The sequence below is a fragment of the Ochotona curzoniae genome, unplaced genomic scaffold (genome assembly GCF_017591425.1).
Source record: "Ochotona curzoniae isolate NIBS_2020 unplaced genomic scaffold, NIBS_Ocur_1.0 scaffold_3208, whole genome shotgun sequence".
Classification (NCBI taxonomy): Eukaryota; Metazoa; Chordata; class Mammalia; order Lagomorpha; family Ochotonidae; genus Ochotona; species Ochotona curzoniae.
The window spans coordinates 26679663-26703773 of record NW_024467106.1 but is presented as its reverse complement, the minus strand read 5'-3'; the positions used below and the strand labels follow the sequence as shown (position 1 = coordinate 26703773).

At 37.2% G+C, this 24111-nt stretch overlaps 1 protein-coding gene across 1 annotated transcript in view; it reads left to right on the top strand.

Moving 5' to 3' along the window:
- The window catches only part of INVS (inversin), a 153464-nt gene that overhangs the window by 66022 nt on the left and 63331 nt on the right, over positions 1-24111 (top strand). Inside the window, exon 4 of the mRNA XM_041004286.1 lies at positions 22489-22662. Coding sequence (XP_040860220.1) covers positions 22489-22662 — 174 coding nt within the window. The remainder of the gene's footprint in view (positions 1-22488; positions 22663-24111) is intronic.

Here is a 24111-nt window from a genome sequence, read left to right as displayed (position 1 = left end):
CTCTAGAGTACAAAATCCAGTAAAATTTGTCTCTGTATTCCCCTGCATTGCCTTGAGAAAGCAGGTGCTAAATAAATATTTACAAGGAATGAAAGAATGAGTCCTCTGGACAGTATTGTCAGAAATAATTCTTCATCCAATTTAATATGCAACAACCTTGAATTATTCTGAAGTGCTTAACGTTTATTGTAGTACTAACTTGGGAATTTATTAATGACATGCAGTCTTTGACTCAGACTGAGAAAGGACAGACACTTGACACCAGCCTCCCTTCTTAGACAAGAGATGCTCTAAGAGAAGATGCCTTACCTGGCTATCAGGGCTTGGCAGTCTGTGGTATTGAATTGCATTTAAGTAATAATTGATCTCTAATCAAGGACAACTCTTATCAGTACGAAATTTTGAAAAGTAGGTTGTCAGTTGCTACTTGTATATCCACTACACAGAGGAGTAGGCTACTTGAAATTTTGTCTAAAAGTAGCAGGGTTCTAGTCTACCACCAGTTGGAAAACAGTTTAAGATTTAGTGGTTGTTCATCTAGTGGGACAGTTTTTATTTCAAAGTGGCGAATTGGCAGCCTGGGGAGGAAATGTGAGAGCCCAATAATGATCACTAGGGTGTCAGGTTCCAGCTCATAGGTTATATTAGTTGTATGGTAACTCAAGATATGATGTATTCTCTCAGTTGTCAGTTCAAGATTGCCATTGCCTTAGATTAACGTAAAAGGATGAGTGTGATTGAGACTACCTAAATACTTAACATAGCAGTGAATTCATACAGAAATCATGCAGACTCTCCACCATGTAGAGAACAATTAAAAATAGGAAAGCCTTCTGGTAATGGTATAGCATCTCACAGTAGGTCAATTCTTCTGCAAATAAAATTTATGAACTGTGGATTGAAAATAGAAACAACTCTCCGAAAAAAAACCAAAAGAATGATCATACATAAGCAGAAACAGTAATTGACACTTGGCAGAGGAAAGAACTCATTATGGGGTGAGTCTCCACTTCTTTGCAGGGCCAATTTAGTTCTTCAAAAAAGAATGCGCACACACACACACCCATACACACACACACGTATTTATCAGTCTAGAGTTCCATATGTTGGAAATGCATGATAAAAGTAAAATGAGGACAAGTGAAATTAAGAATTTATCTCTTGGGCCTGGCCACTAGCCTACTGGCTAAATTCCTCCCCTTGCACAGGCCAGGATCCTGTACAGCTGCTGGTTCTAATCCCAGCTGCTCCGCTTCCCATTTAGCTCCCTGCCTATGTCCTGGGAAAGCAGCAGAGGGTGGCCCAAATCCATGGGACCCTGTACCTATTTGGGAAACCCATAGGAAGCTCCTGGTCCCTAGCTTCAGATTGGCTCAGCTCTGGCTGTTGCAATCACTTGGGGAGTGAATCAGCAGAGAGAGGATTTTCCTCTTTGTCTTTTCTCCCCTTTGTATATCTGACTTTCCAATAAAAATAAATAAGCCTTTATTTTTTTAAAAAAAGAGTTCATCTCAAACCTTATAAGAAACATTGAAGGAAATTTGTCATACTGAAAGAAAGTGATACCATATGGACACTTGGATCTTGAATAAAGAATGAAAAGTACCAAAAGAGATCAATTTACAGTACAATAATTAGTTATTTTCTCTTAATTATTTCAAAATACATGTGACTGTAAAAGGTAAAAATTATATATTGCATTGCAGGAATCATAAAATCTATAGCTATAATGCATAAAGGCTATTTGGGAGTAAATGCAATTAAGTAAATGCAAAGCTCTTACATTTTATATGAAGTGGTAAAATATTAACTCTAAGCAGCCTTGTAAAGTCATGAACTATACTCCCTAAAGCAAAATAAATAAAAAAGCCAAAAATATTGATTTTTTAAAAAACCAATAGGCAAAAAGGAACTCTTAAAAATTACCTGAATCCTTACCCCAAAAATTCTAATTCAATTTGTATGAGGCAGTAACCAGACATTAACAGTTTAGAAAAGCCTCCTGGTAATCCTAAAATATTAAAAGTGGTGATATTAAGACTAATTTTCTCAGGGCTTACCCAGTTACTGGACATAGCTCTATATGACAGAAAAGTCCCTACCTATACAGAGATGAAATGTTGGAAGAGTGCATTCTCATTGAGCAGCATCAGTTCCTAACTGCTGACCCACAGATCTCTTGTTTAACTGTTGATGACAGTGTTTTCGTCTTGCAGAAAAAATGGTAGGAAAAATATCCATATGACATTTAATGTATTTGGGTATATAAGTCTGTCTTTCTATTACCGTGCATCATGAAAATAGCCAAGTGGATTTTCCCTTTAAAGTGCACATTTTTAATAATCAGACTTAAAATATAGGCTGCATGGGATGCAAAAGTGCATTTAGGGGAAGGTCAGAGGAGCACTCAAAATTATCATCTCAGATACTCAATGAACCCTATCTAAGTTGTTGGAAGGAAATTGCCATAGTTATGAAAAATACCACCCACAAAAAAGACAGTGATTTTAAGTTTTAACTGCCAATTGTAAACGGTATAGATAGATAGTCCAAATTGTAGTGGATTCATGGCCATTTGCAACTCCAGGGTAACTATACATGTGATATGCAGTGGATTCATTGGTAGCCAACTTTTAATGATTGTTCTCAGGAATGGCAAGAAGGTTATACCTAGATGTTGGTTAAAAAAAAAATAAAGCTGCCAGCTGGTCTTCTCTTCAAAGGAAAAGCCTGTATTTCTCCTTTGAGGGCTTGAATTATTAGTAAAATAATGCTGATAAAAGTGTCACATTCTTTGTCGAACTTATATTGCAAGGAAGTAAACTTTATTCTCAATTTAATATGAGTGCAGCTGCTTTATTTGTTTATACTTGTCATAAAATTTATAGATTTTGGTTGTTTTAAAATTTGCATGTTGGTATATATGAATGAATACTTAAATATGTATTCACAAATTTGTACATGAACATCAGATTAGCTAGGAAACACTTTGGCAATGCCAGTGAGTTTCCTTTTGCCTGTTTCCATAATCTATACCTCCTCACCAACCAACATTCTGATTTGAATGAATCTTGTTATGACTATATTAACATTTTTGTAAAAGTCTTTTTGGGGACATAGATGCTCAGCTCGTCCCAATGATAACTAGAAGTGCAGTTTTTTGTTTTTTTGTTTTTTTAATTTGTTTGTTTGTTTGTTAATTTTACTTGAAAGAGTTACAGAGAGAGAATGGTCACAGTGGCCAGAGCTAAGTGGTCCAAAGCCAAATCTGGGAGTCACTAGTTTCTTTTGGGTCTCCCACTGGGTACAAAGGTCCAAGGATTTGAGCCACTCTACTGCCTTTCCAGGCCATATGCAGGAAGCTGGATCTGAAGTGGAGCAGCTGGGACTTGAACTGGTGACCATATAAAGGTTGGATTTGTTTGCTCATAGGATAATAAACATAATGTTTCCTTTGGGAACAAAGTTTGGGAAGGATTGCAACAGCAGTGGAAGCCCAGTCACCAGGAAGATGAAAATGCACAAATATTACCAAAAATTAGGGCTGTTCCCTAAATAGCTTATAGTAATTCTGAGTAACTGAAAATAATAAAAAGGCATGAAAAATAGGTGAAGAACTTGAAGCGGTAACCTCACAAAACAAAGTATCCAAAGTATTCCAGTGTTATTGGTACCAGCTCTGACTGTTGCAGCCATCTGGTGAGTGAAGCAATTGATGGAAGAAAGACTTCTCTGTCTTTGCTTCTCTCTGAAACTCTGCCTTTCAAATACAAAAAAAAAAAAAAATCTTTCTCAAAAATCCAGCCTTTATTCTGAAGGGACATACTGTTAATAGCTTTGAAAACCACTTGTGTACAGGAATCCTAGAAAAAAGTAGTTCAAATTACTGGACTTGAGGAAAAATCATAAATGCTGCTATACAAGTGCAAGACTACTTTGAAAATATGGGCAAGCAGAAGTAAAAATTGGGGGGGGGGTTATAAAATTTTTGAGAGCCGTGCAAAGTTTTTCATAATATACATTTTCCTTGAATTTTTGAATATCTCAGATAGGGCTCCAGCAAACTTACCAAATAGGTTAAGGTTTGAGAGTTACTTCAGAGACAGCAGTAAACATTCACCTATGGTCCCTAGGTCTGTTGCTCCTTCCCCTTTCTATCTGAAAAAGTAAAATTCCAAACATCTGCTAGTTTTAAATGTAAATTTCCACAATAATTTTTAAATATTTCATCCCACAAGATCCTACAAGGCAGAAAATCAGAATTATCTTGGAAGTGTAGAACTGGCATGCCTTCTCACTTAACTGGGAAAGTGTCATCTGTAAAAGCCACCTATTGATAATCAGCAATTTGTGTGTGCTTCGAACAACTCCCCAAGAAATTCAGTTGGATTTGACCAGAGAATAAAAGGACTAGGAACATACCCTATAGTTTTGGCTGCAAGGCCCATACAACCAAGATAAGGAGAATGGACATATATGTGCTTTGTGTACGTTGTAAGTCAGGCCATAGTGCTTCTGTGGTTCAGAGATGGGAGTAGTCATCAGGAGAAATTTATAGAGAGCATATCACTTTCTGATCTTCCTCCTGGGATTTTAAGAAGCCATGCTGCTTTGTTGTTGTTGTTGTTGTTTGATATCCTGAAGCAGCTACAGAGATGTACTGAGCTTTATACTATAATTAAAATAGTGGCTTTAAATGTTCATAGAATTCTTCTTTGAATCCTAAATAGAATCTTTAGACCTATTTTCTAAGGATATAATTCCTATATTCAATCCCTCCTACCTGAAACTCCTGACTGGCGTCTGTCCTATAGAAATGCTGCCTCCTGGCTTCATGTGATAGCCTAGTGGCTAAGTCCTACCCTCACATGCCTCAGATCCCATATGGGTGCCAGTTTGTGCCCCGATTGCTCCAATTCCCATCCAGCTCCCTGCTTGTGAACTGGGAAAACAGTGGAGGATGGCCCAAGTCCTTTGTACCCAAAAGAGGCTCCTTGCTCCTGGCTTGAAATGGCTCAACTATGGCCATCTCAGACACTTGGAGAGTGAAGGAACAGAAGGAAGATCTTTTTCTCTGTATCTGCTTCTCTCTGTATGTCTGACTTTCAAGTAAAAATAAATATATCTTTAAAGAAAAAGAAAGAGGAAAAAGAAAAAAAGAGAAGGAAGGAAGAAAGAGAAAGGAAGGAAAGAAGGAAGGAAAAGAAAAAAAGACTATTACATGGTGATGTTGAGGTTTCAGGTAAACCCTACAGAAATGGTTAAATTTATATTTAAAAAATGGGAATGAGGTGTAGAAGTTTAGACACAAGGATGGATTGAGCACAGAATGAAATGCAGAAATAGCTGTAACAATCTTTTGAAATGTTGATGAAGTTGGTTAACAGAAGGGAGTGATAGGTTGAACTTCCCTGCTATGCACATTTCTTTCTTTCCTGTCCAGCACTAATTTAAAATATTTTTCTTTTCTAGTTCCACTTCCTTCCTTCCTTTCTGTCATTCCTCTCCTTTCTTCTTACATATCACTTATGTATGTCTTAAACCTGGAGGAGTCATACAGTAGCATTTGCAGTCATTGTTTACTCTTTCTGATGATCCTCCATATTTAAAAATAGCTTAAGATTTAGTTTTATTCTCCATTGAAGATTCTATTGCAAAGTCAATAGAGTCATTCCTGAACTTGACCCTGTTACTAAGCTAGCAGACTCATTCATAAATATAGTCTCCTTGGACTAACTAGATTGATAGTGGGCTACCAGAAATCCCTTCCAGATGTGCATGACTGCATTTGGAAGCTCTAAGCTTTACAGCCCTGTTTAGTGCCACTTGATTCTAACCGGAGCAATATCTCTTCTCCTTTGGCAGAGGAGAATTGAGGATGTGTTAGGAAGTTTGAGTTAGTGGTAGGCATAAGAATAATGTGATGGGCTTGAGGATGAATGCAAGGAATGTTGAAACCAATAAGACAAATATTCCATCATTACTATAGGCCAATTATATCTCCTACAGTATAGACCAGGAAGTCCAACATACATTTGATGTTTAGCCTCTATAACATTTGGTGACCAATTGTAAAACATGCCAGTTACTTCCAAATGGATTGAAAAATTTGCCTGAAAAAACAACTGCTTCAGGTATACCTTGTAATGTTGACTTCTTGCAATTTTATCTTTAAATTCGTCCTCAAAGAATTTTACTCTATTCATTACTCATTAATAACCACAGGTTATTAATCTCAAGTAGCTTTTCCTTTGGTTTGTAGAATCTATTATGTCAAGCCAATTCTATCCAAGAAAAATAAGGCTGGGTGTTCAGTAGAACTACTTCTTATCTTAAACTATGGATATTATAAAAAAAAATTTTTAAAGAACATTGAAAATCATTTAATACAATATGTCCCAAAGTTTCTTCCTTAAAATAATATTCTCTTGTGATGTTGTGAAAAACATGAATCTCATGATCAAATAAGCTTGGGGAATACTGCCTACAGCTATGAGCATCTTAGATTCTGGGAAGTCTCACAACCAAGAAACTTGTTTGTTTTTTAATCCAGAATTTCTTATAGTCATTTCATACCAATACTTTTTAGTATAAATTCATAGCATGGGTGAATCTAGTGATACGTAAAACACTAGTTAATACTTAGTTGAGCTCTTCTACTTTGCATTTGAAGAAACTAAGCCTCCGAAAGTTGTCATACTAAATACATTTAAAAACAATACACGGAGTAGGTGCTCAGAGATAAGTTTTTGGTAAACTAAGTGATATATTCATGTTTAGATAACTAGTTAGAAGCAGCACCAAATCCAGTTCCCCTGATATAATTGTACCTATAGATTTTAACAATAACTTTATGTATATATGTGTGTGTCTATATATACACACACATATATATACACCATTATTTAAGCTGATAATAATAACATTTTTATTATTGCCACAGAAAGTTCTATATGCTGACTAATAAGGCAAACTAGACAGATAAGTAGTTTGCTGATGCTTTAAATTGTGTTTGATCACAGTTCTCTGTCTCTTTAGCCTATATCAGTGTAAAATGTGCTTTAAACAATATCATGTGATATTCAAAACTATGGGTTTTGAAAAACCAGTTTAAATCTTTTAAAATGCATCAGAAATATGAATTTTCTAAAGCTTTTTCTAGCTCTCTGTATTTTATTTATCATCAAAATAACCATAGATTTTGATTGATGTATGCAGGGTCACGTTAGTATCAGAAGTTTTTATGGCCGCTGTGTAGGTTACTTGATGCAGCCAAGTATATTGTGCTGTGTTTTCTCAACTGCCTTTGTAAACACAGCAGCCTTAATAGATCATTTTGAAAGAAGCTACCGTCTGGCTGCATCCGTTGGTAGCCTTCCTTCAGATTTCTGACATATCCTTAATCTGATGCTCAGCCTTGTCATTTGGATCAATAGTAAACTAGATAAGGTGTCTTCTGCTTGCAAGGCTATAGCTATAAAAGGTATTTGAAAAATAAATTCACTTTTTATGTTCATGCCACAAACCTGGGGAGCACTAATTTGTCATTTGTCTCGCCATCTGTCTGTAAACAGTCAGTTAAATTGGTTATTGATGAGAATAAGGTGAATTATACTTGAAACAGGAGTAATATAGAAGTAAACTTTGTAGTAAATTTCTTAGAATCCTACTAGGAGGTGACATCTGTTGGCTGTTATTTTAACTTTACTCTTTAGAATATTGAGAAGTTAGCTTTATCATATTTTCTGTTCCAACTTATCAATAGTAATGATTAATTATAATTATAAATTGTAACACATTCATGTAATATTCAATCTTTATGATGCACATAAAATACACATTCATTTTATAATCTGAAATGCACTGAAATGTACTTTTTTCAAGAATATTGAACTATACGTAGTTCAGTAGTACCTGCTATCACTGAGACACTGCTAGGCATCACAGGCTCTGCCTATTTAGAGACAAAGGTTGTGATGATAACATATGTTAGACCTGTAGTTTTTTTTTTTTTTAAGCTGTTTTCATTTTGTTTGAAGGGCAATGAAAAAGAAGCTAAGAAAGGAAATTTCCACCTACTGCTGCATCCCAGGGTGTGCATTAGCTGAAAAACAGATCAGAAACAAAGTATCTAAGACTTGAACCAACCTCTCCAATATAATGTCAAATAATTTGTTAGTCATAGTCAGTCAGCTAATTACATCTTTCTTTTGCATTTTTAAAAACAATTTACTTCTCTTTACTTGACAGAGTAACAGGGAGAAAGGCAGACAGAGATTTTCCATTTGCTGGTTTACCCCACAACTGTCTGCAACTGCCCAAGCTGGGCCTGTCCAAAGCTGAGAGCCAGGAATTCCTTCCAGGTCTCCCTTGTGGGTGCAGAGCCCAAGGATTTGGGCCATTGTCTGCTCCTTTCACAGACCATTACCAGGGAGCTGGATCAAAGTTTTAGCCAAGGCTCAAAGTAGTGCCCGTATAGGATGCTGGCACCACAGGCAGAGGATTAACATGCAAGTGTCACCAGCCCATTCCGTCTGTTGTATGATGTTAAACTTTTAAAAGTAAACCCATAGTTTAATCATTTAGGATATGTGTTTCTTTATTTATGAACTGAAAATAATTCTGTTAGAGTCAACATTGTGACACATTGGGTTTAAAGCACTACCTGCTACTAGCTACTTTGCTTCCCACCTAGTTCCCTACGAACATATCTGGGAAAACAGCAGAAGATGGCCTGAGTGCTCGGGCCACTGCCATCCAAGTAGGAGACTTGGAGCCCCCCTCCACTATCCCTTCCTCCCTCTCTATTAACTCTTTTTTTCTATTAACTTTGTGTTGCAAACAAATAAGTAAATTAAAAAGAAAGAGGAAGGGAAGGGAAAGAAGGAAAGGAGGAAAGGAAGGAAGCAAGCAAGCAAGGAAGGGCCAGCGCAGTGGCGTGGCAAGTTAATCCTCAGCCTGTGGCAGCAGCATCCCATGTGGGCGCTGGTTCTAGTGCTGGTTGAACTGGTTCTGAAATGGCTCCCTGCTAGTGTCCTGGGAGAACAGTGGAGGATAGCTCAAGGTTTTGCACCCATGTTGGAGACCCAGAAATTCCTGACTCTTGGCTTTAACCTGGCCCAGCCCCAGCTATTGTGCCCATTCAAAGAAAAAACCAGAGGATGAAACACCACTGTCTCTCTCTTTCTCTCTCACTGCTTTTCAAATAAATAAAATATTTTTTTTAAAAGGAAAGAAACCCTATTCTAATGTGGAACTGAAGTAGAGAAGGCAACAGATGGATTCAATCAATTGTTTGAAACAGTTCCCCCAAAGGCACACCTCCTTGCAGAGTAGATGAATTGATTTTTTTAAACTGCATGTTAGGATCAATAAAAATAAGGCTCATTGTTAGACAACTAAAGATGCGGGCTGCCACAAGACTTGGGCTGCTTCAGAGGAGCTGGGGGATACATTTGACTGTTTCTTGTAATGTTACTCAGAGGGCTGCTTAAAGTCAATAAGAACAGGCCAGACAGATTATAATGGACATCAAATAGTTAGAACATTATGAATAAATCCTTTTGTTTTTTTTTACCTGAAACGTAGTCAAATGAAAGATGTTTTTGTGTGAAAACTACTTTTATGATGAGAGGGGAGCAATACTAGTATCTGAGGAAGAAACCAATATTTATTGAACACATTCTATGAACTGGTCATTAATTTATTGCATTTTTGGCCAAGGATAAATCTAAGGCTTTGAGAAATATCTTGCTTACAGTTTAACACAGCCAATGAAATGCCAGATCTGACTGATTCTATAATCTATTCTCCTTTAATTAAACTGTACTAACTCCTCATGGGGGAGCATTTCTGAATCCATGGAAGCTTCAATTTTGGTATGCTAGGAAATTGAACTATTTGTGTCAGGAAAAAAAAAAGAGAGAGAGAAAGAGACTAAAATTTGACCCTTTGGTTAGGGAAAAGGAAAATCATTACAACTTAAATTATTGAAGAGGCAATTAAATTTTAAAAGTTAGTTTTTAAGTAACTGTAAGCAATACATTTTTTGGTGTCTTATAATCATGCAAAAAGCAGTAAGCTGGGTGAGATTTAAATCATAATCAACCTCCTGTCTTTCATGTAGGAAGAAACCGGGACTAGGAGAAATTTAGTGGCTTGCTTTTGGAGGTGAAAGTGATGGATCTTTATCATATCACCTCTCTTGTGTTACTGTCTTACCTACACGTTTCAGTACCTGCCTCCCAAGACTTTTCTTAACACCCTTCACTGTGCACTTCTGGCTTCATTTTTGGCTTCAGCTTCCTGCATCCCACATTCTACTCAATCCTCCAGCATGCTAACTCTTCAGTGCTTTTAACCTAATCACCTCTTCTTCTTTATGCAGCATCCCAGCTCATATAACTTGCTTCCCGGTTTATTCTAGCTTACAATAACCTCTAAGATACAGTTCAGACACTGTTTTCTGGTTACCACACCTCAAGGCTTAGTTAGTGACCTCTTGGAGTCCTAATTGCTATCTGTCCTTACTCTTTAGAATTAATTCCATTGTGTTATAGTGGTGAACAACATTTGCAAATGGTCTCACTATCTACTGTGACCAAAGTGAGAAATAGTATTGAATTATTGTACTATCTAATATGCAAATATGAGTCTTGACATACTTATACACAGCTTACTAATGTTGGCTTCAGCATTTATGTATAGAATGAGCCTACAGAGACAAGTCGACTGAAATGAGTGAAAGTAAGACTTGAAATTGTTTTTATGTTTCACTTCATACAAAACCCAGAACATGTCCATATTATAATTCATTTCAAAGAAATGGAGAATGGGAATAAGATAGAAGTATGGGGAGGTGTTAGAGTATTGGTGATCCCAGATCAAGATTCTATTGAAATGCTACCTTCTTTATGAAACTGTTCCTGTTCTATCTCTTTCCCCTCCCGATGAGGTGCTGTAAGTTCATTCTCTATTCTGTATGTGTGATTTGTGTCTGTACTCGTTTTATGTGTCTGAACATACAGCTGTGTTTTAATTAGTTTCAGTTTCCACGATGTGTTTCATACCAATAGTTATTGACTTTTGATTGAATGGTCAAAGTAGGAGAATCAATCCGATTGCATTTTAATACCTACAAATGATTTAACAAATAATAACTCCAAAATCTAGAAATTCTGATTTCATTGATCTAAGATAGGTAACAACTCCTGGGGGTTAAGAATACTTAGGTCCGCTTCTCTGTTTGAACACCCATGCTGAAGGTGTGGAGTCCTATAACAGTAGCCCCAGTGCCTTCCAGGAGCTTGATAGACATGCAGATTGTTGGATTCTGTATCAGATCTAGTAAATGAGAAATTCATTGTAGGGCACCCCATAGTCTGTTGTCCTCAAGGCCTCCAGATAACTCTGATAAATACTAGCGTGTGAAAAAGGCTGCTGCTGTTCTTTATAACCATTCCCAATAACTATTCCCACTCAAAGTCTCACTCTTAAAGACATGAGAGTACCTTCCAAGCACAGTAGAATTGTACTTGGATAAAAAAATCACCAGTTTATAATTTTTTTCCGCTTTTGTGCTTTGCTATTTTCCTGCATGGGAAATGCTCTCTGCTGAGAAGTTATTTTCATAATAATCTAAACAAAATGGGACATGTGAGTAAGGAAAACATAAAAAAATCTGGCACTGGGCAAGGAAGTTTCCAAATCACTCCATATTCCTCCTATAGAAGAATATCTATTTATCTGTCTTTCCTTCTTTTCTTTTCTTTTCTTTGCTTTTACTCTTTCTTTCATTCTTTCTTTCTGTCTTTCTTTCTCTCAGTAACATGTTCTCATTCTCTTCTGCTGTTTGACTGTGTCCACTTATAGCTCTCTATCCCTATGGAAACCAGATTACTGGATGGAGCCGAGGCTTGGAAGAGGCCACAGGAGAAATGTTAGGAGAGTTCAGCCACAGAGCAGCTAAAGAGCTTGCCTTTCCTTAAGATTCTCTTTGAGAACCAGAATCTGTTTCAAGCCAGAGATGTTCTTGGCAGATGTATTATCTGGCTGCTCTGCCAGATGGATGAACATCTTAAACTTGCAAAACAGCAAAGCAGGCTCCTAATCTGTCATTGAAGCACCATTCTTACCCTTTGCTTAGAGAATTGTCAGATAACTTTAAAAATATTTTTGAAGATTTGCTTAAGATGGCAGATTAGTGATGTGATTATCATAGTTGCTGAATAATTAGAAATTTCAGTTACAAAATACAGTATTTAGACTTGACAATCATAAGGTTAAGGAAACAGAGAAAATGTCACAGGAAAAGCAGTGCAGATTTAATTTCATTCTTATAGCTCAGTGAATTCATGTCTTTCAGTAACTCTATTTTTATAGCCATTTGCTTTCCTGTAAAAATTCATTCTGAAGATTAAGAAGCTAGAGTTTAACCAGACCTATATCAATTGAGACAAGAAACTTATCTAAGCACATAAGCATGTGTACTTTGATATGATGGTGATATTTCACAGCATACATAAAAATAATGCTAACTAGATAGGACTGTATTAAGCCATTTATGTGAATACTCAAGTTATGTTTATGTTTCAAATATTACATGTAGGCTCTTATTCCCAGTATATTTGCTTTACTTTATGCTTCCAATTTCACATGTTAATGAAGAAAGAGAACTGAAAAATCTTTGTCCCAAATTTTATTTTTCATTTCTCACCACTTTTCGTCTTATACTCATTTAGGAATTGTCTGAGGATGTTGCTTATTTGTCCCTTGCTTCTACTTAGCTCTCAGTATTTCTGTTCCATATCATTGTAATAATAATCCCTTGAGTGTTCTCCTTGCATTTGATTTGTTTGCCTCAAAAATCAGAGTATCTTCCAAACACACAAATCTAACCATTTCATTTCCTTCTCAAACTCCTCATTGATTCCCATTGACTGGTACAACAAAAATGTCATAGGCTGGGTGACTTGAGTCAGTCACATACATTTATTTCTTACATCTCTTGGGGTTGAGGAGTCAAGATAAATGCACCAGCAGATTTGGTAACTAGTAAAAAGGATGCTGTTTTTTTGCAGAAAAGAGTAAGGGAGCTCTCTGAGGTCTGTTATAACTAATCCTGTTCCTGAGGGTTCCATCCTCATGACCTAATCAACTCCCAAATACTCACACCTCCTCCCATCACAGAGGCTGCTATAATCCCAGTATAGATTTTTGGCAGAGCACTGTCCTTTACCAATATGTGCAATATTTCTTAGGCTTGAGTCTGCATTCAGTTTAATTTTTTGAGCAGTTAATTTATGTCTCAACCAAGTAAACTTTCAATGCTTTCAGTTTACGCAAAGTTCTTATATTGAATAACAAGGTGATTGTTCTCACCATTTGTTTATGCTTTGGAGAGTCCTTTATTCCGTGCCACAACCACACTGGATTTCAGTTTGCCAACCCATTAACATCTCTTCCTCTGCCTGTCCAAAGGAAGGTGAGAAAACACCAAAGCCTAATCTGGGCAACTTGCTTTAATTTTGCCTCTCACCACTCAGACTCATTAACAGATGGATGGTGGAGTTCTCAACCTTGCCTGGCAGTTATGTATGTGTGTGTGTACAGTTACTTTATTGCCAGCTACAATAAGAGTAAATATAAGCACTGGGATACAAAGAAAATAATAATGCAAAGAGATTAATTGGAAAACATACAGATTCCAAAGTTTTAATTTTGGGAAAACATCTGGCCTCCAGATGTTTGGTACTCCAGTGGGAAAAAGGCTGCCATAGCAGCATGAGATATGGAGTTTTGTTACAGTAATTATTTCAGCTGAAGAACAGGCAGATATAGACAATAAATTAGCCATTGTGGGCTGGGGGGAGGAATTGGAGGCAGGGATGTTTGGATATTTTAAAGATGAGTGACCATTTACCTAGAAGTTAATGAGAGAAATAGTAGCCAGAAAAAAGACATAGAATATAATCTCAAATATATCTAATTCAGGAACATACTCCCTTCCTTTCCATTGAGTTAGTGGAAGGTATGAGTGTTTGTACTGAAGCTAAAACAGTATTTAGAATTTTTGGATATTCTTTGCCTTTAAACAGGTTATGACTTTAAAGAAGGCTGTTTGTTCAGAGAAGTGGCAGAAGCAGGACAAGGGCCAAACCTCACACCCGAACAGTGTCTACTAGCTCAGTGACAATAACTGTAATCTTCCATATGTCACTGGAGGCAGGACTGCAAAGAGATCATTATGAGACTAGGTTCTTAAAATGGACTAGCAGCTGGATATAAGCAGCAAAGAGAAAAAACAAAAGCAAACAAATAAAAACTATAGCAAACAATATTCTCTTTTAAATGAAACTGTGATCAAAAATTCAAACATACATAAATATATCCTAACGCTAACAGTTTCATTGTTCAGATTATTAATACCCTCCTAGTGTTAGGATATAAACAAATCAACAAGAAATGCTATACAAATACTGAAGGTTTTTGCAAAACCAACTAAGAATTAATGCCCAGAATACATAAATAACTCCTACAGATAAGTAAGAAAAAAACTAATCAAGTTCTGAAAGTTCAGAAAAAAAGACAAATCAAGTTCACAAAGAAGGAACTAACCAGCAAACAGTTATACATTTTCCATCTCATTTAGTTAAATGAAGTATAAATCTAAGATAAAGTACAACTGCATACCTATTAAACTGGCAAAAAGAAAAGTTAGCAAATTTGACAAAACCAAGTGTGGCAAAGATATGGAAAAACAGAAATTTCCGTAGGTTACTGACAGGAATGCAAATTGCAATAGCTACTTTAGAGAATTAATTTCAACCAAGCAGTTTCAACAAATAATTACACAGTTACTGGGAGGTGTATAAGAGAAAATTCATTACAATACTAGACATAATAGTAAAAATGAGAAACATGTTAAGACTTTCTCTAGAGAAATAAAATGCATTGTTTTCATATGACAGAACACTTATCCAATGAAAATCAATGAACCAAAGCAACTTGGATAAATTTCAAAACTATTACAAGTGATTCACGGGGACCATTTATATAAATACTGAAAACATGTAAAACAATACTGTGTAATTCATGGATATACATAGATATATGATATAAAAGTATTGCCTGGAATGGCATATACCCAATTCAAGATAGTATTTCCCAAGAAAAAAAGATAATGGAATTGGAAATACAAAGGGAGCTCTTACTGTATCGGATATGTATGTGTGTGTGTGTGTGTGTGTGTGTGTGTGTGTGTGCGCGCGCGCACGCGCGCAAATGCGCCTGTATCTGTGCGTATAAAGATTTCTTTATTTTTATTGGACAGTCAGATATACAGAGAGGAGGAGAGACAGAGAGGAAGATCTTCCGTCTGTTGATTCACTCCGCAAGTGGCTGCAATGGCCAGAGCTGAGCCGATCCAAAGCCAGGAGCTTCTTCTTGGTCTCCCATGTGGGTGCAGGGTCCCAAGGCTTTGGGCTGTCCTTAACTTCTTTCTCAGGGCGTAGGCAAGGAGCTGGATTGGAAGTGGGGGCCCCCAGGATATGAACTGGCGCCCATATGAGATCCCAGTGTGTGCAAGCCTAGGGCTTTAGCCTCTACACTACCATGCCAGAGGCCTGATTATATTTTACTTTTAAAAAATGAAAACTCCTAAGCAGATTTTTAAGTATTTTACCCGAAATCTCCATATTAAGGTAGATGTTGTGAGACTACTGGCTAATCTTCCACCTGCTATACTAGCATCCCATATAGGCTCCGATTCAAATTGTAGCTGCTCCACTTCTGATCAAGGTCCCTGCCTATGGCCTGGGAAAGCAGAAGAGAATCTCCCAAAGCCCTGGGACCTAGCACCCTTATGGGAGACCTGGAAGAAGCTCCAGCTTCCTGGATTCAGATTGGGTCATCACTGTCCCTTGGGGCCATTTGGGGAGTGTACCAGCAAATGGAAGGACTGCTCTGTAAAAAATCTCGCTTTTGAGTAAACTAAATATATGTTTAAAAATATGTATATGAATATAAATATCCATATCATTGTAACTAAGGTTAAATAAATGAACTTTTTAAAAACTGGAGTTCATCTTAAGAGAATTGGACAGCAGGGACCAATGCTCTCACATAGCACATCAAGCCACCACTTGTGACGCCAACATTCCATATGAGAGCCCTGGTTCAAGTCTCAGCTGCTGTGGGGTTCCGTTCCAGCTTTTGCACTAATGGACCTGGAAGGGCAACAGAGGATGGTACAAGTACTCGAACCCCTGACAGCCACACAGGAGACCTAGATGGAGTTCCTGGCTCCTGGCTTCTTCCTGTCCCAACCCTAAATGTTCAGGTCAGTAAGGGAGTGGCCCAGCAGCAGATAAAAGAGCTCTCTCTCTCTTCAACCTCCCCTCTCCAGGCCCTGCCTCCAAATAAATAGATCCTTTTTTAAAAAGAGAAGAATGGGGCAAACTAAATTTAAAAACTGGCATTTGGGGCTGATTTTTTTCCCATATTTCTTTCATGTGCTGTTCTCCAGGTCAGAAAACTTCTTCATTCTCTTTCACTTGTTTACAGGCCATTCTTGTGTCATGATCACTTAAGTGACACACAAAAGAAACTCTTGGTGTCAGTAATTACAGGAATAGTAGTATGAAAATAATGACTGCATAAAAAATGTTTCATTGACTGTTTCAGAGACATTTGGAAATGTTTTTACGTTTCAGAGGCATAACAGACTTGATCAATCGGGGTAATGTTCTTTTAGTTACTAAATCAGCACTTTCCTGTAGTTTCATTTCTCTTATTTATGCTCACCTAACCATGAAAATTTACTTAAAAATGCGTACTCTTTTAATCTGTTGTCTCCATCACTCGTGCTTCATGTTCTACACAGTCAGAAATTACATTGACAGGCTCATGTCGGTGTCAGTTCCTGTGCAGCCCTATAATGGTACTAAGTGATAAACTTCGGGGTTCTCCTGAAACCACTGAATAATAAGAATATTCCTGAAAATTAAATAAATACTTATTTTAAGAACTATTGATAAAATGAACAGACATTTTTAAAGTCTATTAGTTTATTTGAAAAGTAGACTTTTACGGGGGTTGGGGGAGAGGAATGGAGAGAGAGGTCTTCTGTCAACTGGTTCATTCCCCCAGATATACATAATAACCAATGTTGTGCCAAGCTAAAGCCAATACCCCAAACTCCATTCAGTTCTCCACGTACCTGGACCATCACTTGCTGATTCCCAGGCACATCTGTAGGAAGCTGAATTAGAAGCAGAGTAATACAGAATATAGAATGTGAGATCTGAACTAATATCTTAACTGATTGCACCACAACTCTCTCCCACATCACATTTTGTTTGTTTCTGTTTTTATGGAGCTGTATGAGAAACAAAGTAGCCTAAAGCATGGATTCCTAGGTCATACACCTTTCAGAGGGCTGCCAGAATATAGTTTGCTATCTCAAACTAGTAGTACCTTCTTTTTTTTCCAATGAAAATGGGTATAACCTCTTTATTTTAGCTTTTAAGGTTCTCTACCACTTCTGTTTATATTCAGAAATTAAATTTGCATGATTAGATGTTGAATAAATGGAGGAAGCTGGTTTAATCCAAGTGAATTAATTATATTGTCTTCACCCTTGGCCTTCATAGATAATATCTTTTTCAGTGTTTTTTTTTTAATTTATGTATTTGAAAGGCAGGATTATAGAGAGAGAAAGGGACAGATAGAGATATCTTCCATCCTTCCACTGGTTCACTCCCCAAATATCTTCACTAGTTGGAACTGGGCCATTCCAAATCCAGGAGCTCCCTCCAGGTCTCTCACATGAGTGCAGGGGCTAAGGCCTTGGGTCATCCTTGGGCACATTCATAGGGAACTACATTGTAAGTAGAGCATATGAGATTCATACCAGCACCCATTTGGGTTCCCATCATTTCAGGCGGTGGCTTTACCTGCTATTCCACAATGTAGGCCCCTACAGGTAAACTAATAGGTTTGTGTCCTTTGGAATAAATAAAGGCTGACTAGACCATACAGCTGACACATCCCCAGGACACCAGTAAATTCCTGTTGAGTATACCTTGTTGCATTTGTGTCCTGATTATCTGTGCATGGTATAGACATCTTAATGTTAAAAAAAATGTTTTTAACTCCATATTTGTAACATTCTATTTATACTCTTACCTGTCCATAATCTTGGTTCTTTCCCTGATAACTATATGTATCATAGTCAAGTTTTTGTATCCACATACACCCTGTCACGGGCCCTTCTGGGTTCTACCTGATCATCTGTGTTTTGTAGCTTCTGGAAAACTCTGCATAATAGTATCAGTAAATATTTACTGAACATTTCCTTGTATGCTATTCTAAGTATTTTTTGCATATATATTTTTCTCTTGTATGTATAATTTCTCTTAATTTATATGTAGAGTTTTATATTTTACATGTGTCATTATTGTTATACCTGTTGTATAAATGGAAAATATGATTAACGAGGACACTTTATTTACTCTACAAAAATTTTCCAGTGTATGGACAGGTATTTGGTCTACAATACGATACTGATTGGAATGCCCACAGCTTATGTTGGATTATCTGTCTTCAAAGCTCAGCTTTGCTCCCAATTCCAGTGTACCACCTTGGAGGCAACAGATAATTATTAATGTAGTCGGATCCCTGTCCCCCACGTTAGAGACCTGGCTTGAGTTGCTGAGTCCAGGCTTCAGTCTGGCCCAGCCCCGATTTTTGTATGAGCATTTATGGGGCTGAACAAGCTCTCTCACCCTTGTCTCTCTCTGTTTCCCTCTTTCTTTCTTAAATAAATAAAGATAAATAAACAAAGACCTTTTTAAAAGAAGTTTTCCGGGATGGGCATTTGTGCTAATAGTTAATAGACTAGTTGGCAACCTAGTAGGTTGCCAGTAGGGTTTATTAACTGGCTTTAGGTCCTTGCTCCAGCTTCCTGTCAGTGCAGACTCCGGCAGGCAGCAGTGATGATTCAAATACCCGGGGTTTTACCTTCCATGTGGGAGACTCAGATTGCTTCCCTGGCTCCCATTTCAGAAGTAAACCAACAAGTAAGAGAGCTCTCTTTCATTCTCTCTCTCTCTCTTCTTCCCTCCCTCCCTCTCCATCTGCTTCACAAGTTGAAAAGGAAAACTTCCACAATACTTTTATGATGAGCTAAGAAAAAAATCTATATCAAGGATCATTGTAATATGTAAAATGAAATTAAACATCATGCTATTACCTGCTTTATAATTAGGCCCAGTGAAGGAATAAGTGAGTAAACTTTGTTCCTGGAGTGTACCATGTGTAGGTAAAATGTAACTATGCCAATGGTAATTCTAGTTACCGTCCACCCAGGATACGCTGGCTTCCTTCTTCCTTTTTCTTCCAATTTCACAATTAAAATGATTGCCTGATTGAATGTCTTTAAAAGGTCATAATGAATTATTCTGTAATATTTGAAATGTTATGCTCAGACAGGCCAGACCTTATTTTTTGATATGCAGGATTACATAGATTTGCTTTTTCTAGGTACTTTCCTGTTTTTCAAAGAAAATATAGCAAGAAATTTAGAGCAGGGTGCCCTCTTGAGGAAATGTTAACACCTCTCTTCTCAAGAGCAGACATTGAAAGAAATGGGAAGTCTAGATAAATGTTACACATGACACACACTATTAGTGTAGCCCGGATAAATTAAACATGACAAGAATAATCAAATGACATTTGCTTGAGAAGTCAGATATTAATTTGTTTTTTGTTTTTTCACAGGCAAAAAAGTCAGAGACACAGAGAGCTCCTATCCCCTGGTTCATTCCACAAATGTCCAAGAGCTAATAAGATAATCCAGTTTATTCCTGCATGGGTTAACAGGGCCCTAATGCTAAAGTCATCAACCTCCGCCTCTCAGGGTATACATTAGCAGGAAGCTGAAGTCAGAAGTGGAATCAGAACATGAACCCAGATTTCCTTGAAATGGAATATAGGCATCCCAAGTGGTGCTTGAAACCACAGGAAGAAACACCCCTCTCAATACTTAAGTTTTAACCCTTGGGCCCTGCCAGTAGCCTAGTGTCTGAAGTCCTCATCTTGCATCCACCAGGATCCTGTATGGGTGCCAGTTCATATCCCAGATGCTCCACTTCCCTTCCAGCTCCATGTTTGTGGCCTGAGAAAGTAGTGGAGGATGACCCAAAACCTTGGGACCCTGCAACTGCATGGGAGACCCAGAAGAAGCTCCTTGATTCAGATCAGCTCAGCTCCAGCTGTTGCAGCCACTTGGGGAGTGAACCAGCAGATAGAAAATCTTTCTGAGTGTCTCTGCTTCTCTTTGTAAATCTGACTTTCCAATAAAAACTTTCAAATTTTTTAAGAAGAGTTTTAGCTCTTAGAATCTAATAAAGAAACGGTGAGTTGGGATTTTTACATGAAAATAAAAACTTCTGGTAGATATTTTGTTTCTTTTTACTTACATAACCATTTGCATAATATTTATTAACTACTTATTTTGTGGCAAGAACTGTGCTGGTCTCTTCCTTTGTCGAGTGTTTGCATATAGGGGAAATCACAGTAAAAACAAATAAATACATATGTAAATATAAACTGAGATGTGTACTATGAAGGAAACAAAAAGTTGTTAGAATAAAGAGTGCTAGAAAGAGCCAGCACGATGGCTCTACTGGCTCTTCCTCTGCCTCCAACCTGGATCGCTGATTCATGTCCCAGCTCCTCCACCTTCAATCCTGCTTATGGCCTGGAAAAGCAGCAGAGGATGGTCCAAAGCCTTGGGCCCCTGCACATGTATGAAAGACTTAGAAGAGGCTCCTGGCTCCTGCCTTTGGATTGGCTTAGCTCTGGCTATTGTGGCCATTTGGGGAGGGAACCAGTGGATGGAAAATCTTTCTCTCTGTCTCTCCTCTCTGTAAATCTGCCTTTATAAAAAATCTTTCTAAAGAAAAAAGAATACTAAAGTGGCGTCTACTTAGATTTTTTTAAGGAAAGTCTTTCTCAGAAGAAACAATTGAGCTGAGTTAGTTTACTCTTCAGTGCATTCCATTTCGGTTCATCTCACAGACCTCTCTTCCCTATCCTGAGTCTGTCTGTACCCTCTTAGCTCTGCCCTGACCCATAGGCTGAGTTAATCTTTTCTTGGTCCCTGTAAACAAACTGGCAGGCCTTCTTCGTCCTTCTGCACTTCATTGTTGCTATAGTTAGTTCTCTTTGCCATAGAGCTTCACATTATTCACAATGTTTGTTTCATTAACAAATATCTTCCTATTATCAGCAGCCACTCATTATAGAAAGTCATTATGCCATCATACTAAAAGACCCCACCTCAAACCAGCACAAGATTGTAGAGATGTCTCAGCGAATGAAAAAAAAAAAAACCAAAACACCAGATAACCTACATTATGCTTTGAATCAAGGGCATTAACAGATAACTTGGTTATGCAATATTGTTTTTGTCATGTTGACCTTGCTGTATCTGTGACACAACACCTATAAAAGCCCTCAGCCAGAATTAGATTTAAGGGACAAGATCTCAGGGGAGAACCAAAAGAACTGTATTTAGGAAGTTGTGTGTTGTCTTAAGCTCCCATGTTACACAGGCTTTCTGAGCACTGGCTGGCCTGGGTCCGCAATATTTTAATGCTCTAGCCCTTGAGCTTTTTCCTCATAGTACGCTGATTCTGCCATATTGAAAGATTTAACTAACATGGAAGATTATGGCCTGCCAGAGGATGGGCCTACAATGAATTCCAGGTTGGCGTTCAAGTGACCATATAAGTCTTGTACCTGAATTTTGAGTAAGCTGTTTCTAAATTCTGTCTATAAATACTTACCACTTTCTCCTTAAGAGCCAGAAGACCCTGATCCAAACAGCCTCTTTGAATCTCAGTTCCTTCCTTCTTAAATCAGAGTTTAATATGTGTCCTTGTGTCACAAGCCATTATGTTTTGGTTATAAGTACTAGCTGTGATTTTGGTCAGCAGATACTGAAACTAATGCACCCTCATATTGCTGCTGCTAGATAATAATTTGAAAGATACACCAGGAATCATAAAATGTGCAAACTTGCTTGATTTAGCAGTCTGGTTCCTGATCACTTATTCTCATGTATAAATTAAGAAAATAGCCTTGTGGGAAAACATGTACATTAAAAGCAATCTCCATAAAACAAAATATTAGAAACATTATCAATACTACCAATAATAAACAGGTAAAATAAAACATGTTGCCATAGACCAATAAAGTTTTGATCACATTGTAGACTATATTCACATAAAAAAAACTGTTTTAGAAAGAAATGGAAAAAAATCTGATATCTTGTACAATTATAAATATTTTTCTTTATCAGTTTTTTTTCAATGTTATGAATCTAAGAGTATGCTTACAACACTTATAGTATTTATATTTTTAAAATCTGGGGTGCCAAAGTTAATTGCTTCTTGTCTCCTGTTTTCTTTATCATTTATTTAGGGAAATTATCGTTTCATGAAACTCTTACTTACACGAAGAGCAAATTGGATGCAAAAGGATCTAGAAGAGATGACTCCTCTACACTTGACCACCCGACACAAGAGCCCTAAATGTTTGGCTCTTCTACTGAAGTTTATGGCACCAGGCGAGGTGGATACCCAGGATAAAAACAAGGTAATGATTTGTCAGAGTTGAAGACACATCAGAGCAGGAAGCAAATATTTCCTTAATGACACCAAACAAAAACCTCAAGGAAAAAGACCGAAATCACCCCTCAAATATGTAGGAGAGCAAATCCATTTCTTCTATACATCCCAAGAAAGTATTTCACTTAAATTCCATCATTTTACCTTCTAACAACTATGTATGGTAAAATGTTTGATCCCTTTTTTCATAGATGGAAAGCTGAAGCTCAGGAAGTTTGAAGTATAACCTAAAATCCGAATGGCAGACATAGAACCCAGAGCTGTGTAACTCCAAAACTCAATATCTAGCAGATGGACATATTAGGGTAGGTGGTTGGATACACGGTAACCAATGCCTAGGAGACTGTCCTAAGTGCAGAAGTGGTTCAAAGGCCTGGGACTTGGCATTAGACCTCTTGGGTTTCAACTGAGATGCTGATGCTCACTTCTTCATCATCCTTGGACAAATTCTTCTGTGTGCCTAAGTATTATATTTGAGAAAGAGATAATGGAATTATTCTTAAAGATAAGACATACAAATTGCACAGCACAAAGCTCAATGCATAGTAAATTTTTAATAAATGTTAGCTATAAAATAATTGCCAGCTTAATTTCAGGATTAATATATGCTCTGGCATTTGCAGCTAGGATTTGTTTTCTTTCTTAATCTTTCATTTTCATGTATTGTACACACTGGTCACTGCTTTCATTGATGCCTTGATCTTTCTTTAAAAGAAAAAAAGTGTCATCTTTAGATAACAGCAATCCTCTTCTTTTCACCAAGCACTTAATCACAGAATTCTAAACCTCCATTTGAAACTCTTAGGATTATATCCACGATTTTTATAACAATTCTTTCACAGTGTTGCTTATGTAGTTTCTACATTTTGTTGAGGTATCAGCTGAAGCTTTGAGATCAGCTTTAACTGCAACTCATGTCATTTGTAACATTAATATTTTACTGAATAAAAGTACTTCAATCAATCCACAAAGTCTCAATAGTCACAAATTTCTTGAGCTTATCCTCATTCCAGAAACTTTTTGGTATCTTCTAGTATCTTTTCTTTTGTTGTTGAACATGGATGAGAGGTCATCTAGACAGGCAGAGAGAAGACAGATTTGCAGTATCCAAGCAAGTACAGAGAAAGAGCGAGAATGCAGCCTAGAGCAGTGACTCAAACTCTCTGTGTTATTTTTTTAAAAAAAATCCTATCAGATCAATTATTTCCTAACATGCATTAAAACCAAAATGTGGTAATTACAGATATGTCTATGAATATTTATCTGTGTACCTAATGGAATACAATTCAGTCATTTTGTAAAAGATGTTTTTATCTGAATCTCAGAGAAAGAAAGATCCTCTGGTTCCTTCTCCAAATGGATAGTAGAGCTGGAGCTGGGCAAAGCTGAAGGAGCCAGGAATTTCATCTAGGTCTCC